The sequence below is a fragment of the Lacerta agilis genome, chromosome Z, assembly GCF_009819535.1.
Source record: "Lacerta agilis isolate rLacAgi1 chromosome Z, rLacAgi1.pri, whole genome shotgun sequence".
In the NCBI taxonomy this organism is placed as follows: domain Eukaryota; kingdom Metazoa; phylum Chordata; class Lepidosauria; order Squamata; family Lacertidae; genus Lacerta; species Lacerta agilis.
Window position 1 is genome coordinate 45,346,186 of NC_046331.1, and position 22,415 is coordinate 45,368,600.

The following is a 22,415-nucleotide window of genomic DNA, read 5'->3' on the forward strand; positions in this document are numbered from 1 at the left end:
AGCATCCTGTTCTCACAGTGGCCAACCAGATCCCCATGGGAAACCAGCAAGCAGGACCCAAGTGCGAGAGCATCTGATACTCAGAGGCACAAAGGCCTCTGACAGTGAAGGGAAAGCTTAGCCACCGTGGCTAGGAGCTGTTGATAGCCTATTCCTCCATGAATCTGTCTGGCCCTCTTTTATAGCCATCCCAATGGGTGGCCATCCCTGCCTCCTGTGGTAGCTGTGTGAAGGCTTTCCTTTGTTTTGAATTCTTCAGCTTGAATGGAGGTCCACGAATTCTAGGCTTTCAGGCTGAGCCAGTCTTGGCTAGGTGCTGCAGCTCTCCAGGTACACTCCTAAGATTCTGTGATAAAGAAGGATTGACAGCTCTCTCTGTTTTTGAAAGCATAAGGCTTGGCTCTTACCCAGATCTGTTCCTCGCCATAAATGAAGCATGCACATTCCTGATTAGACAAGAGAGCATGTTAAGACTGCAACAGATGGCAGGCATGTTTTTCACTACACCCCTCCATCAACAATATATTTCCCTCCCCACACTCTCTTTTTTATTTTGCCCTCTAGAACTCAAAAAGTTAACTCACTGCTTTGTAATATTCAGCTGCTTGCTACTTTAATTTGGGTGTTATTTTCTTAATGAACCTCTCTGTGTTTTTAATATCAATTAAGAGACAAAAATGAGAAACTATAGCAACAACACAAAGAGAATGAAAGATGGTTCTTTTCTTTAAAAAAATAAAAATAGGGTAAATGATTTTCTTGATATGTATTTTAGGTTAACAACAACAACAACAACAAATGAGACACATATAACATAACTCGACTATAAATTTAATTCCAGTGCTGCTTGGGGATGCGCAAAAAAGGAAAGTCCCAAACAATCATGGAGAAGATGTAGAATCAGCAATATGAAAGGCCCACAGAGATAATTTATTAAATTTAATTTATAGGTCAAAATGTTTAGGTATAATACCTGTCCATATAGGGCAATGAAAATCTGGGGGAAGGGCTGTTCCCTGTTGTCACAAAACAAATTCAGCAAACAAATCCAGACATTCTAAAAACAATTAAAAACATTTCAAACCAATTAAAGCTTAAAAGATCCTAAAAGTTGTTGAAGTTAAAAACATTTTTCCATCCGATGATCTTAGGGTTGCCGTGTATGTTATTCTTCACCCTCCACATATCTATGTATTCAAAATCCTCCTGAAAGTTACTAATGATGGTGACCTCACTAGGGAGGGCATTCCACAACTGTGGAAGCACCACAGAAAAGGCCCTGTCATGGATCAGTGCCAACCGGGCAGTCCCCAGTGTCCAAGATGATAAAATAAAATCAGTGCTGGAGACCAAACGCTTCAGCATTTGGGTTGAGGGTGTTCTGGGGTAAACAGCCGAGCAGTTGCTTCAGGGCTTTGTGTGGTGTGTGTGTGTGCACACTGATTCATTCTTCCCCAATTGTGAAACAACTGGGAGAAAGGTATAATCCTGAGCTCTGCTCATGATGCAGAAACAGCTCCATCTCTGAGCCAGTGGTGCACAGCCATCCTCAACTCCAGTGAAAGTATCACAAGTAAATCTTTGATGGCAAAGCACAGCTCCTTGTGTTGGTGCTCAGCCCCACATCAAAGTCTGCAGGTGGTGATAAGCAGGCTTTGAGCTTCAGCAGGGCTTGAACCATTTGACCAATCCTGTTTTTGCTTTGTCTCCAGAAACTTACACAAGTGTACAGAACACTTCACGGCGCTTACACTAAAATCCTGGAAGTGATGCAGACTAAAAAAAGGCTGCTGGGCACTTATTTCCGAGTTGCTTTTTATGGACAGGTAAGTGTCTCAATCGTTTGGGGAGTCGCTCAGTGGTGGAGCATCTGCTTTGGTTGCAGAAGGTCCCAGGTCCAATCCCCAACCACATCTCCACAGATGGCTTGTTGCTGGAGAGCTGATGCCGGTCAATGCAGAGATGGACCCTTGGTCTGACTAGTATAAAGCAGCTGCCTCCTATGTTCCCCAGACTGACAGCTGACGTGATCAGCACCAAAAGCCTTGATCTTGAGTGGCCTTTGCAAACTAGTCTTTTTTCCCTCTGTGTTAGAAATCGCAAAAATTGTTTTTGGAAATTACCTTGCTGTCCACAGGCACAGGTGAGTGGTGTAGCTATGCTTGGCAAAGGAAATTAAAACCTGCATTCAGAATGAAAAATTTACATCTAGTCAAGCTGCTTTCTATAACCTTTATAAATTATGCAGATTGGGGAAATTTGCACCACTTTTGCACTCTTTTGCTTGCTGCTTTGCATAATTTATTCTGGTTTTGTCTAGTGGTAAGATGGGAAAGGGAGCTAAATCCTCTCTATTTTCCCACTCACTCTTACTAAACTACTCCTTTAATATCTGTTATTCCAGCAGGCATTGGCCGCACACTTTCAAGCATATCTTTACAGCCACGAGGACTAGGAATTTATTTTATGAAAGGGTAATCTAGGAAAGCTAAATTCTGCACCCAGTACAGTGGTGCCTCACTAGACGAAAATAATTCGTTCTGCGAGTGTCTTCGTCTAGCGATTTTTTCGTCTAGTGAAGCACCAATGCAAAATAGCGGTTTTCGTGACGAAAAAAAATTCTTTTTGTCTTGCAAGGCAGCCCCATTAACAATTTCGTCTTGCGGGGCAGCCTTCCGCTAGCGAATGCCTTTCGTCTAGCGAGTTTTTCGTCTAGCGAGGCATTCGTCTAGCGGGGCACCACTGTACTATATTCATCACTTGCTATGCACTCCCATGGAATACAATTCTGAGCATAGGGTAGATGTTTGATTTGTAGTCACTGCAACCATTTTTAAATTCCTTCCAATCATGTTGTTTGTTGTGCATTTCCGATCAACAAAGGCTTTCTTTGAAGAAGAGGATGGCAAAGAATACATCTACAAAGAGCCTAAGCTAACAGGTCTATCAGAGATCTCCTTCCGACTGCTGAAACTTTATGGGGACAAATTTGGAGCAGAGAATGTCAAAATCATCCAGGACTCAAATAAGGTGACACAGAAATGCATGCAGTCCTCCCCTCTCTTGGCAGCACCCACCCTCAGCCAATGTAAAGGTAAAGGTCCCCCTGACCGTTAGGTCCAGTCGCAGACGACCCTGGGGTTGTGGCGCTCATCTCGCTTTACTGGCCGAGGGAGCCGGCGTACGCTTCCAGGCCATGTGGCCAGCATGACTAAGCCACTTCTGGCAAACCAGAGCAGCGCATGGAAACGCCGTTTACCTTCCCGCTGGAGCGGTACCTATTTATCTACTTGCACTTGACATGCTTTCGAACTGCTAGGTGGGCAGGAGCTGGGACCAAACAACGGGAGCTCACCCCATCGCGGGGATTCGAACTGCCGACCTTCTGATCAGCAAATCCTAGGCTCAGTGGTTTAGACCACAGTGCCAACCACCGCCAATGTAGGAGCAGGCATTGCTGAAAGGAATGGAGATGTTGTTCTGAGATTTGCCTCTCACTTGTGATCAAGGGAGATCACAAACCCTGACCCATTTTTGTCAGGGAAAGGGTCAGCCCATGGAAAACTAATCGGAGAACCAAGAACAAACTTAGTTGGTCTCTAAGGTGCTACTGGATTTTTTTTTATTTTGCAGAGAACTTGAGGTAGGCAGCTCTTGCCTTGCTGGCTGTAAGCTGCTGCTTTGGAAGCATTTACCGTATATACAGTTCTTGGCCGATTGTAAGGCTGAGCTAGGAAAAGACAATTTTAGCCAGGGATGTCATCCAATAGCGATGCAAGAATAAACCTTCTAAGATTGGGTACATTCATATGACAATTTATTCTGTTTGCACATTTCCCCAACAGTTGACTTCTGTCAACATTATAATTTAGATTTCACGTGACATAAAAGCCACTTCCAGAAATATAGTGGAAGGCAGCATTCACATGAGAGTTTATTCCCTTTCCATGACATTTCCCAGATGGTTAAGTTAAGCCAGGGGTCAGCAGACTTTATCAGCAGGGGGCCGGTCCACTGTCCCTCAGACCTTGTGGGGGGCCAGACTATATTTTGAAAAAAAATATGAATGAATTCCTATGGCCCACAAATAACCCAGAGATGCATTTTAAATAAAAGGACACATTCTACTCATGTAAAAACACGCTGATTCCCGGACCGTCTGCAGGCCGCATTTAGAAGGCGATTGGGCCGCATCCGGCCCCCGGGCCTTAGTTTGGGGACCCCTGAGTTAAGCTTTCACATGACGTAAGTCACTTTTAGAAAAAGTGGGATATAGTGCAAATTTAGTGCTCATTTTCTGCCACTGGAAGAAAAACAGTAGGAGAGCAGCAGGTCATGTGGTTCTTAGATTCTTGGTCAATGATCCCTGACTGTGGTGCAGAGCTGGGTTGGGCCGCTTTCCTTACTAGTTTCCTCATTTTCTTCAGGTGAATGCCAAAGACCTGGACTCCAAGTATGCACACATTCAAGTGACTTATCTGAAGCCCTATTTTGATGAGAAAGAGCTCTCAGAGAGGAAGACAGATTTTGAAAGGAACCACAACATCAACCGATTTGTGTTCGAGACACCGTATACTTTGTCTGGGAAAAAACATGGGAGTGTGGAAGAGCAGTGCAAGAGACGGACAATCCTTACCAGTGAGATTAGACTTCTAAGATGCTGGGAAAGGGTACAGGCAGCAGGGAGAGGGGGCCATGCTATGCATGTCAACAAAACTCTGTTTTGATGATGTTTTATGCAGTCGGCTGCTTTCAATTCCTCATGAGAAGGAAAGTGGGATCAAAAGATAACACCCACCTGAGTTTGCTTTTTTTTCTCCTCCCTCTCAATCCATTTTCCTTTCATGCCATGTGTTTATAGATCATAAGCATGAGGGCAGGGACTGCCTTATCAGTGCATTTGTGAGTTGCTCTGGGAGCCTGGGTTTGTGTGTGTGTGTGTGTGTGTGTGTGTGTGTGTGTGTTTGCACAAGAGCAGGAAAAAAATGTTTTAGATAGATAAAAGAGGATTTGAAAAGAATCTAAATAAATTAGAACCTTGTGGGGCCATTCATGCAAGGAGTGTTTATCTAAAGTTAATGTCACAAGTTTGGGTATGTGGCTCTACCCACACAGGGCTCCTTGTGCACGTGCCACCATTTTTGTTTACTCTCCTCTTCTAGCATCCAACTCCTTCCCCTATGTCAAAAAGAGGATTCCTGTCAGTCACGAGCTCCAGGTCAATCTGAAGCCGATCGATGTGGCAACTGATGAAATCAAGGCAAAGACGGCCGAGCTGCAACAACTGTGTACTTCAGCAGATGCTGACATGATCCAACTTCAGCTGAAGCTTCAAGGCTCCGTTTCAGTGCAGGTTGGTGGCTGGGCACACTATAAATCACCACCACTATCATCATCAATTTATTCATCGCCTTCAAACAACCATCATGTCAGGGGTTGCTTTGCCACATGACTGTTGTCATTCTGAGTTGCTTTGGGGGGGGGAGGACTGATAAATTTAATAATAAAATAGTTAAACACACACACAAAAGAAACCCCAGAAAATTCATTTAAAATGAGACTGGAACCCTCATGCCCTTGATAAGAAACAGTGCTGGCTGGAGGCCTGTTTGCTTTTCCAGAAACCATCAACTGACATCAGTTCCTAGCAACCTCAAGATCATTGGATGGAAGGTTTTTTAATTGCAATTGTTTTTAGAATGTTTTTAACTGTGATGGCGTTTACGTGTTTGTAAATTGCAATTGTTTTAAGAATGTCTTGATCTGTTTCAGAATTGTCAGGGAACTTCCACCTGGCCCAATGAGGGGAATGGAGGGTCCGTTAGCATACAGAGAGCCCCGACGCCAATTGAGCAGCAGCACCTCTTCCAGCAGGGAAAGCCACCACACCTCCAGTGTGGAGGACAAGGAAGGAACCAGCCTGGCGGGGAGAGGGCTTAGGGATGCCACTGAGAGCCCCAGCGCCTCTTCTAGCCAAGAGCCACAAACAGGGAGCCTGACGGGGAGAGGGCTTGGGGATGTTGCTGAGACCCTGCGCTCACCACGCCCGGCTGGTCAGGAGGGAGGCACGCCATTTCCGTTGCCCCAGTTGTGCAGAGGAGTGAAACGCAAGGAGGGTAGGAGGAGACTTGGGGTGCCAAAGTTATTGTGCTGGGGGAGAAGCCATAAGGGGCCACTCCTGGATTCCGCTAGTGACTGAGACAGACATGCATTTTGTAGCTCTGCACTGTAAATCGTTTGCACAATAAAACTGCAAAAGACTATTTGGGCTCCTGCTCCGTTACTCGTGAGGCACCATCACGCGAACCTTACAAGAATGCTTTTGCTTTTCCGTTGGTTTCAGCTTAGATATCTGTTTGCTGCCCTGGGCCTTCTGTGCCAGTTGTAGGACCGGAGAAAGTTAATACTGTTGGAGGCAATCTTTTGGGTTTTTGGGTGCTAGGCTGCTTAGGGCTTTGTACTAACGTGGTGGATTGAGCCCAGTAGCTCACTGGCAGCCAGTGCAGTGATCTCAAGATTCATAACATGTGGTCCTCTCTCCAACCTAGCTGCCACATTCTTCACTAGCTGCAGCCTCTGAACTGTCTTTAGTAGAAGTGCACTATGTTCCTACAACAAACAGGCCTTTCCTGCTGTGACACGCTAAGTTTAGATGCCAAAGAGGCACACCTGGCACTGACAGCTTGTTGCTGCCAGACAAAGAGCACATCGTCTGCCCAGGTGTTTTTTCTGCTATCTCATTATAATCATTTATCATTAGCCGCAGCAGCAGCAGCATTTATTCATACCCTGCCTTTTTCCCTGACAGGGACTCAAGGCAGCTTACAGATAAAATAAGTCAAAACAAAATAAAATTAAAAATTCCTTCCAGTAGCACCTTAGAGACCAACTAAGTTTGTTCTTGGTATGAGCTTTCGTGTACATGCACACTTCTTCAGATACACTGAAACAGAAGTCACCAGACCCTTAAATATAGTGAGAGAGTGGGGAGGGGTATGACTCAGAAGGGTGGTGGGAATGGGTGATCAGCTGATAGGTGTGGAAAACCTGTTGACGACTGCAATTAGTCTTGCAATTAGGCTGCAATTAGTCTTGCAGGGAAAGGCAAGGGGTGAGATGGCTAAAGATAGCTTTGTCATGTATAATGAGATAAGAATCCAATGTCTTTGTTCAGACCATGTTTCTCAATGGTTTTAAGTTTGGTGATTAGTTGCAATTCAGCCACTTCTCTTTCCAGTCTATTTCTGAAATTTCTTTGTATTAAGACAGCTACTTTGAGATCTTTTATAGAATGTCCTGGGAGATTGAAGTGTTCTCCTACTGGTTTCTCTGTCTTGTGATTCCTGATATCAGATTTATGTCCATTTATCCTTTGGTATAGGGTTTGGCCTGTTTGTCCAATATAGAGAGCTGAAGGGCACTGTTGGCATTTGATGGCATACACAATGTTGGAAGATGAGCAATTAAATAGTCCTGAGATGGTATGTTTGATGTTGTTGGGGCCAGTAATGGTGTTGTCCGGGTTTATGTGGCAGCAAAGTTGGCATCTGGGTTTATTGCAGGCTCTGGTACCAGTGTCCATGTTGAGTCCTGTTGTTGTATTATTGTGGGTGAGCCACCCAATCTCAAACAGCCATCTCACCACTTGCCTTTCCCTGCAAGACTAATTGCAGCCGTTGCCAACAGGTTTTCCACACCTATCAGCCAATCACCCATTCCCACCACCCTTCTGAGTAATACCCCTCCCCACTCCCTCACTATATTTAAGGGTCTGGTGACTTCTGTTTCAGTGTATCTGAAGAAGTGTGCATGCACACGAAAGCTCATACCAAGAACAAACTTAGTTGGTCTCTAAGGTGCTACTGGAAAGAATTTTTTATTTTATTTTGTTTTGACTATGGCAGACCAACAAGACTACCCACCCTGTAACTGTAGATAAAATAAGAAGAGCTAAAAACATATTGGGGAGGGGAATCATTAAAAACAATTAAACATTAATAGAATTAAAACTATATAAAAAGATCTATTAAAAGATCTATATATAAAAATAAAAGAGCTATTAAAAACATACAGATAATTGCAATAAAAACAGCATGGCACCAACCCTTTCATTAAAACCAGACAGTTCCTAAAAGCCAGCGCAAGGACAACAAGGAGGGAGCCAGTCTAACTTCTCTAGGGAGGACTTTCCAAAGTCTGGGAGCAGCCACCAAGAAGCCCCTCTCCTGAGTCCTTACCAAATGGTCCCTTTTTACTTTTTTTAAATTACAGTCATCATGGTGCGAATTAAGCCTTATTCACACCTTCGTATGTCGCCCTGGACTCTTTTGACAGAGTGGCTAACAAACATTTTAAATAAATAAATGTTTCCCTGGGTTCTTCTTTCCCACTATTGCAATTTTCTTTCTATTAAGTAGTGGGAGGACATAGCAGACAACACAGATTTCCCCAAACAGCTCTTTATAAGTAAGCTGGAACTGCTCTACAAACACCTCAGCCGGCCTGCTTTTATAGGCAGCCAGCTGGCAACATTGTAACAACAACAGCCCAGGGTTTCCCCGCCTAAATTAACTGACGTGGACCTGAGTGAAAACTATATACACAAAACCCCTGGTGGCCAGGGTGAGAACTTCCGTACATAACACTTTCTAAACTGCATGAGACAACAACCAGTTTTCCTGGCAAATGTTGCTCGGTAAGGTGCTGTGTACCATAATGGCACCACATAAATAATGGTTTTCCTGGTAATAAACAAGGCACCCAGCCGCTTTGGCATGATCGGGGCTGTGAGCATTTATGCATTGTTTGTGTTTGGCTACCATTAGTGGCTTCGAAACATTGACTGTAAGTTAAGAGGCACAAAAGGAGTGAAGTTGTTATGTATGTTCTTTAGGAATGGTAAGGATGGACACTGCAATGGGAGTGACAGAAATACTGAGCAACAAGATTCCACTAGCGCAACAGTTGTGTAATATTAAAACTCAATCGTCCACTAGTTCAAGAGCCCTTGCACTAGCAGACAATGTTGGATTCCACCCAGCCTCAATAAAAATGGGCCTCTATCCAGTGTATAAAATTTATTTAGTCCAAGTGTCACTTATTATAATAAACAGCCTGGCGGAAAAGATAGGTTCTCAATTGATGCTATGTTGATTCCAACCAAAGCTTCAAGGGGAGGGCCCCTTCCTCCACTATGAGTCTATGACTCCAAGCCATACCTGAATGGTGGAGTTCCAAGGTTCAGCTGGCTAGACCTGACAATCTTGTGTTCCACATCTTTGTTGTTGGCATCCGTCTGTCTCAAGAGACAATAGAGGGCACCTCCAGGGGTGAAGTCAAACCACTGTATTAGCAACACCAAAGTGACCTCCCCAGGACACAAGCCTGTACAGTGCATATGAAGGTCCTAGTCTGCCCAGACAGCAAGACCCCTCCCTCTCGGCCTCACTGATATGGTCCTGGCTGCAGGAGTTGCCGGAAGGAGGTGTACAAGGCACCATCCACCCTCTTAGGGACTCCACTCTGGATTTGTGTAGGGTTCACTTCTTAGCTATTTATTCTCCTGAAGATATCCTGCAGAGCGATAGAGGTTTAGGATCAGAGTTTTCCTTCTCCTAAATGGGCTACCTTCCTAGGTGAACAAGCCCCATCTGCCCTTCACTTCCCTCTACAGCATGTGAAGAAACCATCCTCTTGGCTGTTGGACCTGCTATTGGTCTTGTCTGCTCAATCTGCAGGAGCCTGTCTTCGCATGCATGGGAAGTCTCTAATTCACCAGGGGTTTGAGACCCATCGGCTACCCTCACCTGGTTTAGCTAGCCAGTCAAAGCCATTTCCCAGGGTGTGGTCACTGTCTCATGCTGACAGTTTCTATGAGCCACAGGTGAGAGCTGAGTGCAGGGTGGGGACCAAAGGTGACAAACTTCCCAAGGAGTATGACATGTCCTCCACCATAGGTACTACTCCCTCCCTTAAAACCCCATACACCCACAAAAAAAATCTTTGTACCTTGTAGGTTTTGCATTTGTTATACAGCACTCACCTCTAATTTTCCTCTGTCAAACTGGTCTGGTTTTCATCACTTGATCTAAGAGAGGGACTGACAATAAGCAGGTGCCCATGCCTCAGAGCAAGAGGGTTAGGCTCTGTGATCTCCTTACTCCCATCCAGACTTGAGTCTCTGAAGTCTGGAATTCTTGTATTTCTTGTCTTCCTCTGTTGGGGGTGCCTTCACACAAGTGCATGTTCCCAAATTACTTTTTGATGATGCCAGTTCATGCATTCAGCTGCTAGCTGGGATGCATTGTTTTCCATTCCACCCTGGATTTGTCATATGCAGCCCTTTTCCCATTCCGCTGCAATTCATTTCCCACCCAAAACAACAATATCCATCTTGCTGTCTGCCGCAGGGAAATTGTGTACTCCACCCCATTCATTTCAATGCAAAGGAGAGGCAAGGCAAAGAGCATCGGTAATATAATCAATTACATATCATTTCCGAGCTAAAAGCAACAACAGCAGTGAATACTAATCGTATTCACTGGATTAATTTCTTTCCCAGACATGTGACATATGAGCAAACATTAGCAATTTCTGCTGCCTTTTCTGTCTTCCAGCATCCCTAGGTGCCAGGCACCAAAGGCTGTCAGATACAGGCACAGCTATGGGTCAATGGAAAGGGCCCCCAGGAATCATCTAGTCCAACCCCCTGCAGTGCAAGAATCTCAACCAAAGCATCCATGACAGATGGCCACCCAACCTCTGCTTAAAAACCTCCAATGAAGGAAAGTCCACAACCAGTCTGTTCCACTGTCAAACAGCTCTTACTGTCAGAAAATTCTTTCTGGTGTTTAACTAGAATCTCCTTTCTTGTAACTTGAAGCCATTGGTTCAAGTCCCACTCTCTGGAGCAGGAGAAAAGCTTGCTCCATCTTGCATAGGACAGCCCTTGAGATAACTGAAGAGAAGATGGCTCTCATATCTCCCCTTAGTCTTCTCTTTTCCAGGCTAAATAGACCCAGCTCCCTCAATCGTTCTCCCTAAGTCTTGGTTTCCTGACCCTTGATCATCTTTGTCGCCCTCCTCTGCACACGTTCCAGCTTGTCAATATCCTTCTTAAATTGTGGTGCACAGAACTGGACATAATAGCATCCAGGGATGATGTTCCCTTGTGTGGGTGAATAACCTGTTGCAGATCTAGTAGCATGGATAGAACTTCCATGTTACCTTGCATTGCCTTAAGTGCAAATGCTTTTTTGGATGGAGTCAATTTCCACATTCAGTGTCCAGACACCAAGGATACAGGCATGAGTGATTGTACTTGTCATATGTGAACCAGAACAAGTGGCCATGAAGGTTTGGGAATCAATTTGTGAAGCAGTCCATGCTCTTAACATGCTTTTAATACATGCATGGGGTGGAGGGCATTTCTCTCATACCCTTCCACAATCATCACTGGAATTCTTGAGTATTCTGATTGAAAGAAGGAGGAGGATAGATAAAAGACAGTACTTGTTGTTTATACAACTTGTAATAATTTATGGAATGCAGTGTTGCAAGATGTGCTGATGATCTCTCTTAGATTACTTTAAAAGGGGGATTAGACAAATCAATGGAGGAAGGGGGGGGCTTTATTTATTAGTGGTGATGGCAAAAGGGAACCTCTGAATAACAGTGACAGGAGGAGGAAATGGCTGTTGCTGGGCACTGTGGGAGGAAGGAACACTGAACCCGAAGGACCTTTTGACCCAGAAGGGGTCCTGCTAGAATCTTCTCTGTTCTTTCTTTGAAATTTATCTGATTTTTGTCTGAAATCTGTAGGAATTTAATTCTGTGTTTTAACTTTTCTTAGGTCAATGCTGGCCCGCTAGCCTATGCACGGGCTTTCCTAGATGACAAACACTCCAGCAAATATCCCAGCAAGAAGGTGAACGAACTGAAAGAAATGTTCAGGTAGTTATGTTTTATTTTAATTTATTATGTTTATTTCTCATCTGCAATGGGACCCAAGGCAGTGTGTAGGAAGGATCTCAAGCAGACTCCCATCCAAGCATTGTCCAGACCCACATAGTTGGAGTGAGGTGACTGTCCCCTGTGCCTTCAAATGATACTTTGGGTGCCCACCTAACAGACTTTTCTGTGAAACTGCAGGGGACAGTGTCCTTCCCACTACGCTGCGGGGAAGCGGGCATAATCCCAACATACCAAGGGCCTTCTGTACTCTGCACACACAAAACAGAACCAAATCAAATGCAGGAACATGTACTTGTCTCTTCCATTGGGTGTAGAGGAAAGCAGGTTTCCAAATTTCACCACTACCACCCCTGGAACATTCCACCACCACTGGAACATCCCCTTAACCTCCTGGGCTTCCTAGGATCCGAGGCTAATCTTTACACATTATGGAATGTGTAATTAGTTTTGTAAAATATAACAACAATGCAAAGATTCTCAGGATGTGGAATTTGTCCGAATGTCAGCACCATTAAGACACATTGCCCTGTACATCAATGCTTATTTCACTGCTTATTTGCCAACCTGGTGTCCTCCATATGTTTTGGAGTATAATCCCCATCAGCCCCAGCCAATGCATCCATAGTAAAAAAAAAAAAAAAAAAACACCTGGAACATACCAGGTTTGGAAAGACTGACTTTGAACAATATAAGAGGCTAGATCAGGGGTCAGTAAACTTTTTCATTAGGGGGCCGGTCCACTGTCCCTCAGACCTTGTGGGGGGGGCAGACTATATTTTGAAAAATATAAATACCTTGCAAGCCAGTCCCACAGCTGCCTCCGGACCTGGAGGAGGAATGCACTCTGCACGTGCTTAGGAGCATGTCTTGACACCGCCCACCCACCAGTGTTGTTGACGAGCAGCAGCCACTCCATCGGCCCATCCCTGCAGAGCTCCCAGGCAGTGTGCACCTCACGCTGTGGCCCGTCGTCCAAGTCAGTTTTCCTGACAGCTGTGGGGAAGCAGTCTTTCTCCCTGAATTAAAAGTGGTGAGACATTTCAGTCATACAACTCAGAATTATTATCATAATTTAATAATAATAATAGTTACATTTGTAAGTTGCTTTATATGAAAGAAAAAGTTTCAAAGCAACCTAACAAAATAAAATACAATAGAAGCAATTTAAAACCAGAAAAAATTAAGTAGTGGACAATACAAAATACATAAAATGCTCATCCAAAACCATATTAAGATCTGATTACTGATTTTAATTTTTTATATGGTTTTTATTGTGTGGTTTTATATTATAATTGTTGCAAACCACTTTGATTTTTTTATATAAATAGCAATATATAAATATTTTTATAAAATAATAAGGGCAAATCCTACCCACTTAAAGACTGACAACAATGGTGCCAAGTTTATCATGTATGCTATTTTATTTTAGCATTAGATGTCTCTTTGTGGGGCATTCCAAAAGACAGGATATAAATGTTTGAGAATATGACCCATATTCCTTTGCCTAGACAAAGGTACAGTACTAGAAAAGGTTGTCAGCTGCCAGAATCCAGGTCTTCATCAGTCACCTGTGCACTAGGCCGTCTCACTATCGCAAGTGCCAAAGTCAATGCACCCGCCTATTTGTTTTGCAGCTTCATTGCCGACATGAGTCAGCCAGGGCCCCATAAATTTTGTTTTCTCTCAACAGGAAGTTTATTCAGGCCTGTGGAATTGCCCTTGAGCTCAACGAACGCCTAATCAAGGAGGACCAGGCAGAATACCATGAAGAGCTGAAGTCCAACTTCAGGGACATGGTGAAAGAGCTTTCAGACATCACCCACGAACAGGTAGAGAGTCCAGGCGGGCTGCTCTGAAAGTAAATGTACACAGAGCCTCTCCCAGCCAAGGCATCAAGATATGTGGCCATTGATTTTCATTATTATGATGATTATTATGATGGTGATTAACAAGAATCCTTATACTTATGTTATCAGTCTCCTTGGCACCTTGGCAATATGAACAAGTCCCTGTTCCACAGAATTAAAATATGAAATACACAGCTGGGAAACAACAGAGGGAGAAAAAAGAGGAGTGAGAATGTGAGCAAATGCCATTTACACAAGTTTATCAAGCTTGATTAAAGCTATAATCTAGGGAAAGGGTCAAAGGTTTCTTGGATTGTTATTGTGTAGCAAAAGTCAATACCAGGTTTGAGCTGGTCTTGGGCACACTAATCTCTGGTGCTGCCCCTCCTTACGTCAGTGGGCCCATGGTCAGTGGGCAGGAGTCCAGTCAATGGCTCTAGCCATCATTTAAAATGACCATAATCCTCTAGAATGATGATGCCACATCAGCGTTGATCCAGCTACCTGGCAGTGCTCATAGTGCAGGACCAGGCCTTTAAAAAAAGAAAAGAAAAGAAACCACAGTAGAGTCGTAAGCCATGGACCCTGGCAAAGTGTGATGTTCCTGGCAGCTGGCCGGTGCTGATGCCAACACTGAGCAGATTTTTAAATGGGGTGTGCTTGTGTAAATTGGATAACCTTTCAGGATCAGAGCAGCAGCAGCTGCAATCATCATCATCATCATCACCACCACCACCATCCATACTCTGCAATGTGGTAATCTAGAATCTGCAGTTAGAATAAACAGTGCACACAAACAGTGACTGAAGGTTATGACGATGTGACCTCCAACATGTGCAGCCCTGTTGAGGCGGTTGTTAGGGCTGGGCTGAAATGTCTCCCCCTGACTTTGGCCTCTCCAGTTTCACTCCCCACATTCACAGGAGGCATTGTGCTGCGGGGATTAAATACAGGGGCCTAGGAACAGCACCTCATCATCATGTAGTGCCTTTATTAGGGGATTGGGGGGGGGGTTACAGACATCACCAGCCAAGTGAAATGCCGTCACCACTGCAAAAATGACAATGAGAAAAAGGTATGCTCAGAGGGTGATTTTAGGACAACTGCGCACATACCTCCCTGCTGAATTTTGGCTCAACTTTGTTCTGACCTGCTTGGTTCCTCTGCTGTTTGAAAGCTGAGAGTTCTTCAGAGAAAGCAAACCATGATAGGAATAACAGCAAGAACAAAATGAAAAACAGGCACCCACATTCAATAAAGAGCTGGAGGCTGGACAGGAGTGCAGAACTGGGGCACACTGTTGGCATGTGAACACCAGCCACTGTCAATTTGGGGCCATGGCCTTTCTTCTGGCCTGCTTGACTGACAGCCAGCTTTCACTTTCTCCGCTTCCCCCTCCCCTGAAATCCACGAAGAGGGCCTGCCTGCCTGGGAATCTATAACCCTGCCCTTCTGTACATAGCCTCCAGGGCACATTATAAACAAAATTAAAACAATGCAAATTGGCTTCTCAGTACTGAAAGCATTTAGAGGTTGAACATATCCCCAGAGACACACTGTAGTAACACACCCACAATTCCCTCCCAGTTTTCTGCTGTTTTATTTGCATGTGGAAGACTGGAACAGCTTCTGCATTCTGTTAATATTCAAATAGGGAAAACAAACTTCTAAGAAAGATCTCTTAGTTAATGGGGCCATTAGGAGTCAGTTTGGAACAGGCTGTCATTTTTTATGCACTCCAGATTGTTATTCAAAAAAGCTTCGCATAGTTTGCCTGTCTTGGGTGTTTGGTGGGTGGGGAAAACTGCAGATGATCTGATGCAGCCTATTCTAGTAGTTACATACTTAAAGAGGATGCTCAAGAAGCTTCAAAGATCCACAGAGTTCTTTCAAACACTAAGGAACAACTTTAGAGAAACTAAAAAAGCTAACAGCATTTGGGCAAATAGCCAGTTGCAGTTTTAAGTCTTAAAAATGAAGGCGGTTGTGATGGGTGCTGTACAGGGCATATCCCCTGTACAGATTCAACGCAAGATCCCAAACAAACTTTTAAAAAATGTTTTAAAGCAAATATACTTCTAGTCTTCCTCCTGGATTTGAAAAGTTTGAAAATCGTGTGGGCAGTGTCTGCTTCAAGCTCCAAACCAAAAGCGCTGGATTTTCTTGCTTCCAGCATTCACAGACTGTGTATCATTCAGCATGGCAGATCACCTACCCTCCTTGAGTAGATGGGGAATTGGTGTCCCTCCAGATATTGTAGGGCTCATGAGAGTTGAAAGACCCACCATCTCTGAAGGCCACAGTCTTCTCATTCATGCCCTATAAGCCCCTCTCATTCTGTTCCCCTAATACAAATCATCCACTCAGGTATTTCCCAAACCCCACTCAGGTCTTAAAGGTAAAGGGACCCCTGACCATTAGGTCCAGTTGTGTCTGACTCTTGGGTTGCAGCGCTCATCTCGCGTTACTGGCCAAGGGAGCCAGCGTACAGCTTCTGGGTCATGTGGCCAGCATGACTAAGCCGCTTCTGGTGAACCAGAGCAGCGCACGGAAACACTGTTTACCTTCCCACCGGAGGAGTACCTATTTATCTACTTGCACTTTGACGTGCTTTGGAACTGCTAGGTGGGCAGGAGCTGGGACCGAGCAACGGGAGCTCACCCCATTGCGGGGATTCGAACCGCCGACCTTCTGATCAGCAAGCTTTAATTTAAAACAAAAAACAAAAAACCCAAATCCTGCAAAGCCCAGATTTAAGCATCTGTTGTCATTTAGGAGAACTCTTGAACCACACTTGCAAAACAGGAAGTGGGGCTGCACATTCTTGGAGCAGGCTGTGGCTCCAAGACAGGGTTACAGAAAAAGGCACACAAGGGCTTACCAGAAATAAAGGTTTTGGGCTTTAAAAATCCAGTCAGTTGGGTGGCTGTTAGTTACCCCTGAAGTTTCTTGAAACTGTACTTGGTTTTAGAAATTATTAGTAGGGTGGGGGAAACCCCTCAAGCGGTCATCTACTGGGAAAAACGCAATGACTAGGTCTGGGGTACAAGTCTTGCACCGTTTTGGACAGGTTCCTTGATTTGGCAATCAAGCCCAGCAGATGGGTGACCACACTATGTCTCAACTTGAAAGATGTGGTATTCTGAAGAAAAACAGGGAGTCCACCATTTGCCCTCACCACTGCTGGTGTGGTGTGGGGCCGGTTGCTCTTTTACTTTGGACTTGTGTTCTTTTGTACAACACGTCTCAGCATATCTGGAACATTGTCACCAGAAGCCAGCAGGAGTGTGGCAGATAGAGCAGCTTTCCCCAACCTGGTGTCCTCCTGATGCTTTAGACTACAACTCCCATCTGCCCCAGCCAGCATGGCCCACAGTCAGGGATTATGATGATCGGAGTTGCAGTTCAAAGCATCTGAAAAGCACAAGGGTGGAGAGAGATGGGTGAGCATGTTGGACTAGGACAAGGGTGTTGGACTAGAGCACCGGTGGCGGAAAACTCATTATGAATCAGACTGGACACGGGCTAGAGCTCAACTTCGAGCCTACAAAGTGGCAATGGCGATGACGAAGAGGACCTTCTTCAGTGTTTCTATTGCATCTGCAGAAAACAGCAGCAGGAGACTCTTCCAGGTGGTTCGCAATCTATCAGAACCACCTTCGTCATTGGGGCCTGGTAGGGACCCCAAGATCTCCTGCAATGCTTTTGCAAAGTTTTTTGCAGATAGTCGCTCAGATTCAGAAGGAGGTAGACTCCACCGTTGGAGCAGAGCCAGGCGGAAGAGTGCTGGAGCCCTGTCTAGTCATGTTTCATGGGATCGATTCCAATCTGTTACCTCCAAGGATGTGGACAGGCTACTTGGACGAGTGAAACCGACCACCGGTCTCCTTGATCCTTGCCCATCCTGGCTAATAAAAGCGAGCCGGGAAAGGCTGGGCGATGGGCTCCGCGGGGTGGTGAATGCTTCCCTCTGCAAGGGAGTCTTCCCAGACCCGCTGAAAGAGGCGGTCATTAAACCGCTTTTTAAAAAAAACATCTTTAGACCCGGCCAATATGGCCAACTATCGCCCAGACTCAAATCTACCATTCTTGGGCAAGGTGATTGAGCAGGTGGTTTCTGAACAACTCCAAGCACGCCTGGAGGATGCGGACCATTTGGATCCCTTCCAATCGGGATTCAGGCCTCATCATGGGACTGAAACTGCCTTGGTTGCACTGGTCGATGATCTCCAGCAGGCTAGGGACAAAGGTGAGAGCTGTTTCCTAGTTCTACTGGATCTCTCAACGCCCTTTGACACCATTGACCATAACATCCTTCTGGACCTTCTAGAGGGGTTGGGAGCTGGGTCACTGTTATACAGTGGTTCCGCTCCTTCCTCCTGGGCCGTGTTCAGAAAGTGGTGATGGGGGATGAGTGTTCAGGCCCCTGGGCTCTCACTTGTGGGGTGCCTCAGGGTTCCGTCCTCTCCCCCATGCTTTTTAATATCTATAGGAAGCCGCTGGCAGAGATCATCAGGGGGTTTGGGCTGGGGGTTCATCAGTATGCGGATGATACCCAGCTCTACCTCTCTTTCAAATCAGAACCTGTGAAGGCAGTGAAGGTCCTGTGTGAGTGCCTGGAGGCGGTTGGAGGATGGATGGGAGATAACAGATTGAGGTTGAATCCTGACAAGACAGAAGTACTGTTTTGGGGGGATAAGGGGTGGGCTGGTGTGGGGGACTCCCTGGTCCTGAATGGGGTAACTGTGCCCCTGAAGGACCAAGTGTGCAGCCTGGGAGTCATTTTGGACTCACAGCTGTCCATGGAGACGCAGGTTAATTCTGTGTCCAGGGCGGATGTCTACCAGCTCCATCTGGTACGCAGGCTGAGACCCTACCTGCCCGCAGACTGTCTCGCCAGAATGGTACATGCTCTAGTTATCTCCCGCTTGGACAACTGCAATGCGCTTTATGTGGGGCTACCTTTGAAGGTGACCCAGAAACTGCAATTAATCCAGAATGTGGCAGCTAGACTGGTGACTGGGAGTAGCCTCCGGGACCACATAACACCAGTCCTGAGAGATCTACATTGGCTCCCAGTACGTTTCCGAGCACAATTCAAAGTGTTGGTGCTGACCTTTAAAGCCCTAAACGGCCTCGGTCCTGTATACCTGAAGGAGTGTCTCCACCCCTTCGTTCAGCCCAGACACTGAGATCCAGCACTGAGTGCCTTCTGGCGGTTCCCTCACTGCGAGAAGCAAAGCTACAGGGAACCAGGCAGAGGGCCTTCTCAGTAGTGGCACCCGCCCTGTGGAACGCCCTCCCATCAGAGGTCAAGGAGTTAAACCTGGCATTCAGAAAATACCTGAAGGCAGCCCTTTTTAGGGAAGTTTTTAATCTGTGATATTTTAATGTATTTTAATATTTGTTGGAAGCCACCCAGAGTGGCTGGGGAGACCCAGCCAGATGGGCGGGGTACAAATAATAATAATAATAATAATAATAATAATAATAATAATAATAATAATAATAATAATAATATTTATTATATAAGGGAGACCCAGGGTCAGATCTCTGTTTGGCCACATAGCTCATGGGGTGAGCTTGGGCCACTCATAATCTTCAAGCCCAGCCCACCATGCAGAGTTGCTATGAGGCCAAAACTGGGCAGAAGCGGAGCTATGTAGGTTGCTCTGTCCTTTGAGGAAAGATGAGGGAGAACCATAAAGAAATTATAAATATCACAACAACAACAGCACTGGTAGCATCCCCAGTGGAAATATAACTCTCTACCAGAATGTCTAGCTTCCTTTATCTCTGGTTGCACTGCTCCAAATAACATTTCTGGACTGTGTAAAGAAATGCCAGACTGTTCTTCTCCTTGAACTACAGCAAATCTTGACATGAACCAGAGCACTAAAGAATCTTTCTGGTACTTTTGATTAATGGAAGTGTGTTGATCGGGAAGTTAATGACTCACAATATTAACACCCGGGTGACTTAAAGAGTAAGCTCCACTTATCCCAGTTGACCTGTTTATTAAGCATTTATCCTGATTCGTTTGAAGGGAGATCAGACAACGTTGATTATTTATTGAGCATTCATTCTGATGTGTTTGCAGAGAGGTTAGATGACATTTGTGTCCAGTGCATTTGCCCTGCTCCCCACTTTCCTTATTGCAGAAAGTCTGCAAGACCTTTCAATTTACTATAACTGTGTGATTAGAATTTTTCATATATTATTAATTTCCACCTGAAAATAGCAAATATCTGGACATGCCCCACTTTTAAAAAAGGTATCCCAGTTTTTAATTAGTTAATTCAAGATGTGAATAATTTGTTACACCCACCACAGAGGGAAAAAAATAATTTAAATAAAAACATATTTTATTTGCCTTTTCTTCTCTTCCATCAGGTTGTTAATATTAGAAGGTTCCTTCTAACTTCTGTTCTTCATGTATGTTATTCTAAAAGACCAAAATAGGAACAAACTCAGTTGGTCTCTAAGGTGCTACTAGACCAAAATAGTATTTCACTTTTCTTCCTCTGCTAGTTGTAAGGGTTAGTAGGGAAATACAGGGGGCTACAGGGGGGCAGAGAGACCCCTTTAAATGACTATTTTTTTGGAGGCCAAGAGTTAGCAAAAATTGGCCAGGAGGAGATGGGCTCTCTCCACCTCCCCTCCACCATCTTGAACACTAGTAAGGCAGGAGGCGCTTGGTTAAGATGGGGTGGGGAACATGTGGTCTTTCAGATGTTGTTAAACTCCAAACACCCATCAGCCCACATGGCTAATGGTCAGAAATGGTGGGAGTTTCATTTCAGCAACATCTGGAGGGCCACAGGTTATGTTCCTCTGGGGCTATGAACTATCACATAGCTACTCCTGACAGACAAAAAAGGAATTAGTGACTTTGTAGACACAAGTAGACATTTTCTGTTCCCATGCCATTCCCACCTGTGGCTATGCCCATGCATGGATGCCACACTTTTTGGAAACTCAGCAGTCTGACGGGGGAATATTTCAGGGTGGCAGTACTGGGTTTGTGTTTGCTTTGATCTGCCCTGCAAATCTCTATGCTTTTAAGCAGGAGTCTAGGTGCCATGCTTAGGGCACTCCAAAATGGCTCCCAGACATGATCTAGCCTGCCATTAATCTTTGATACAGGCACTGAGCACGATCCAATTTGGTGGTGGGGTGTCTTCCTACACAGAACCCTATTGGAAACAATGCAAGCAGAAAGTTCCAGGTTCAGCCTCCAGTGTCTCCAGGTGAAACAGGAAGAGACTCCTGTCTGAAACCCTGGAGAGCCACTTGCATGCAATGCAGACACTTCTGATCTAATGAATCAATGGTCTGACTCAGTAGAAGGGAATTCCTTTGTTCCTAAATAAAAGAAAGTGGTTTTTACCACTTCCAGAGCAATCTCTTGGTTCTGGAATGCTCCATTGACACTTTAGGTGTGACCCTGTACAATTCTAAGGCAGAATTCAGCAAGAACCCAAACCTAATTATTAGGAAACTCCTTCTATTTCTGAGAACTAGAAGTGGAACAAGCTGTTTATAGCACTTTTGGGATTTCCTTTGTTGGAAGCTTTCATGACAATTAATAATGTCTTAATCTTACAAGTGTTTGATTAGATGATCTTCTGAACCCCTTCTAGCTCTGGGGTTATTTTGAAAGCATAGTAGACATCATTGCTAAATAACTTCTCTTTCCCATTCTCTTTTGTTTTCTTTTAATGCTGCCTTTGCAATAACAGCTTTGAAGACCAGGTTGGGTAACACCATTCCACATTTCCTTTTGTGTTGTTGAAACAACTTTTGTTGCTGTTGGGAACAGATAAGGTTTTTGCTTAATTTGCTAACTCAGCCTTGGGGTTTTTTTTAGATGTACCAAGAAGATACCATTCACTCCTCATGGATGCATAACACCTTACATGTGTTCTGTGCAATAAGTGGAACTTCGGGCAATGGCTATGGCTCGCTTAGATCTACGTTCGACATTTAAAAAGAAACTTGGGAATGACTCTTGACATTCTACAGATCTTTCTCAGGAATACTTGGGACTGTTGCCTGAAAGATATTAACCTCCAAACACGTGAACAAAATAGTCTCAATATTTTTTCTTTGTTTAGGCAGAATCAACTGGCTTTCAAACAGGGTACTTGCTTAATTATGAGACTTTGAAAGTGCCTCTATGCTTTCCTTCTTGTATCTTTTGTTGTTGTTGTTGTTGCATTCTTAAAATCTATACAAGACACCAAAACGCATTTATCAAATCACCTTGTACTGAAAAGTATGAACTTGAATACGGTACCATGTAAAGTTGTACAATGGAATATAATAAAATGTAAAACTGCTTTGTAAATAAGGTGGTTGTGTGAACATGTCTTTTGTGCTCAATTTAAAAAGCAGAAGCCAGAAAGAATGCCCTGCAGCCTCTATGTCAAAAGAGTGCAGGGTTGGGGAACCTTTTCAGCCTGAGGGTCACATTCCCTTCTGGGCACCCATTTGCGGGCTACACACTAGGGGAGGGCAGAGCCAGAGGTTGAAAAAGACTAAATTAATTAATGTATAGTTTTCCTTTGCACAGCGGGCCTGCTTCAACAATAA

The 22,415-nt window shown here is 44.6% G+C and overlaps 1 protein-coding gene across 4 annotated transcripts in view; it reads left to right on the top strand.

The window, feature by feature from the left end:
• Positions 1-22,173, top strand: part of DOCK11 (dedicator of cytokinesis 11) — a 185,882-nt gene extending 163,709 nt beyond the window's left edge. For 2 of the 4 annotated variants that reach the window (XM_033137075.1, XM_033137076.1), the window contains 7 exons: positions 1,713-1,826; positions 2,884-3,030; positions 4,428-4,638; positions 5,163-5,353; positions 11,852-11,952; positions 13,664-13,802; positions 21,691-22,173. In XM_033137075.1, the coding sequence (XP_032992966.1) occupies positions 1,713-1,826; positions 2,884-3,030; positions 4,428-4,638; positions 5,163-5,353; positions 11,852-11,952; positions 13,664-13,802; positions 21,691-21,810 (1,023 nt within the window). In that variant the 3' untranslated portion in view covers positions 21,811-22,173. Of the gene's footprint in view, positions 1-1,712; positions 1,827-2,883; positions 3,031-4,427; positions 4,639-5,162; positions 5,354-11,851; positions 11,953-13,663; positions 13,803-21,562; positions 21,581-21,690 lie in introns of all 4 variants that reach the window. The other 2 variants (XM_033137077.1, XM_033137078.1) reach the window with 2 other exon arrangements.
• The last annotated feature ends 242 nt before the right edge of the window (positions 22,174-22,415 follow it).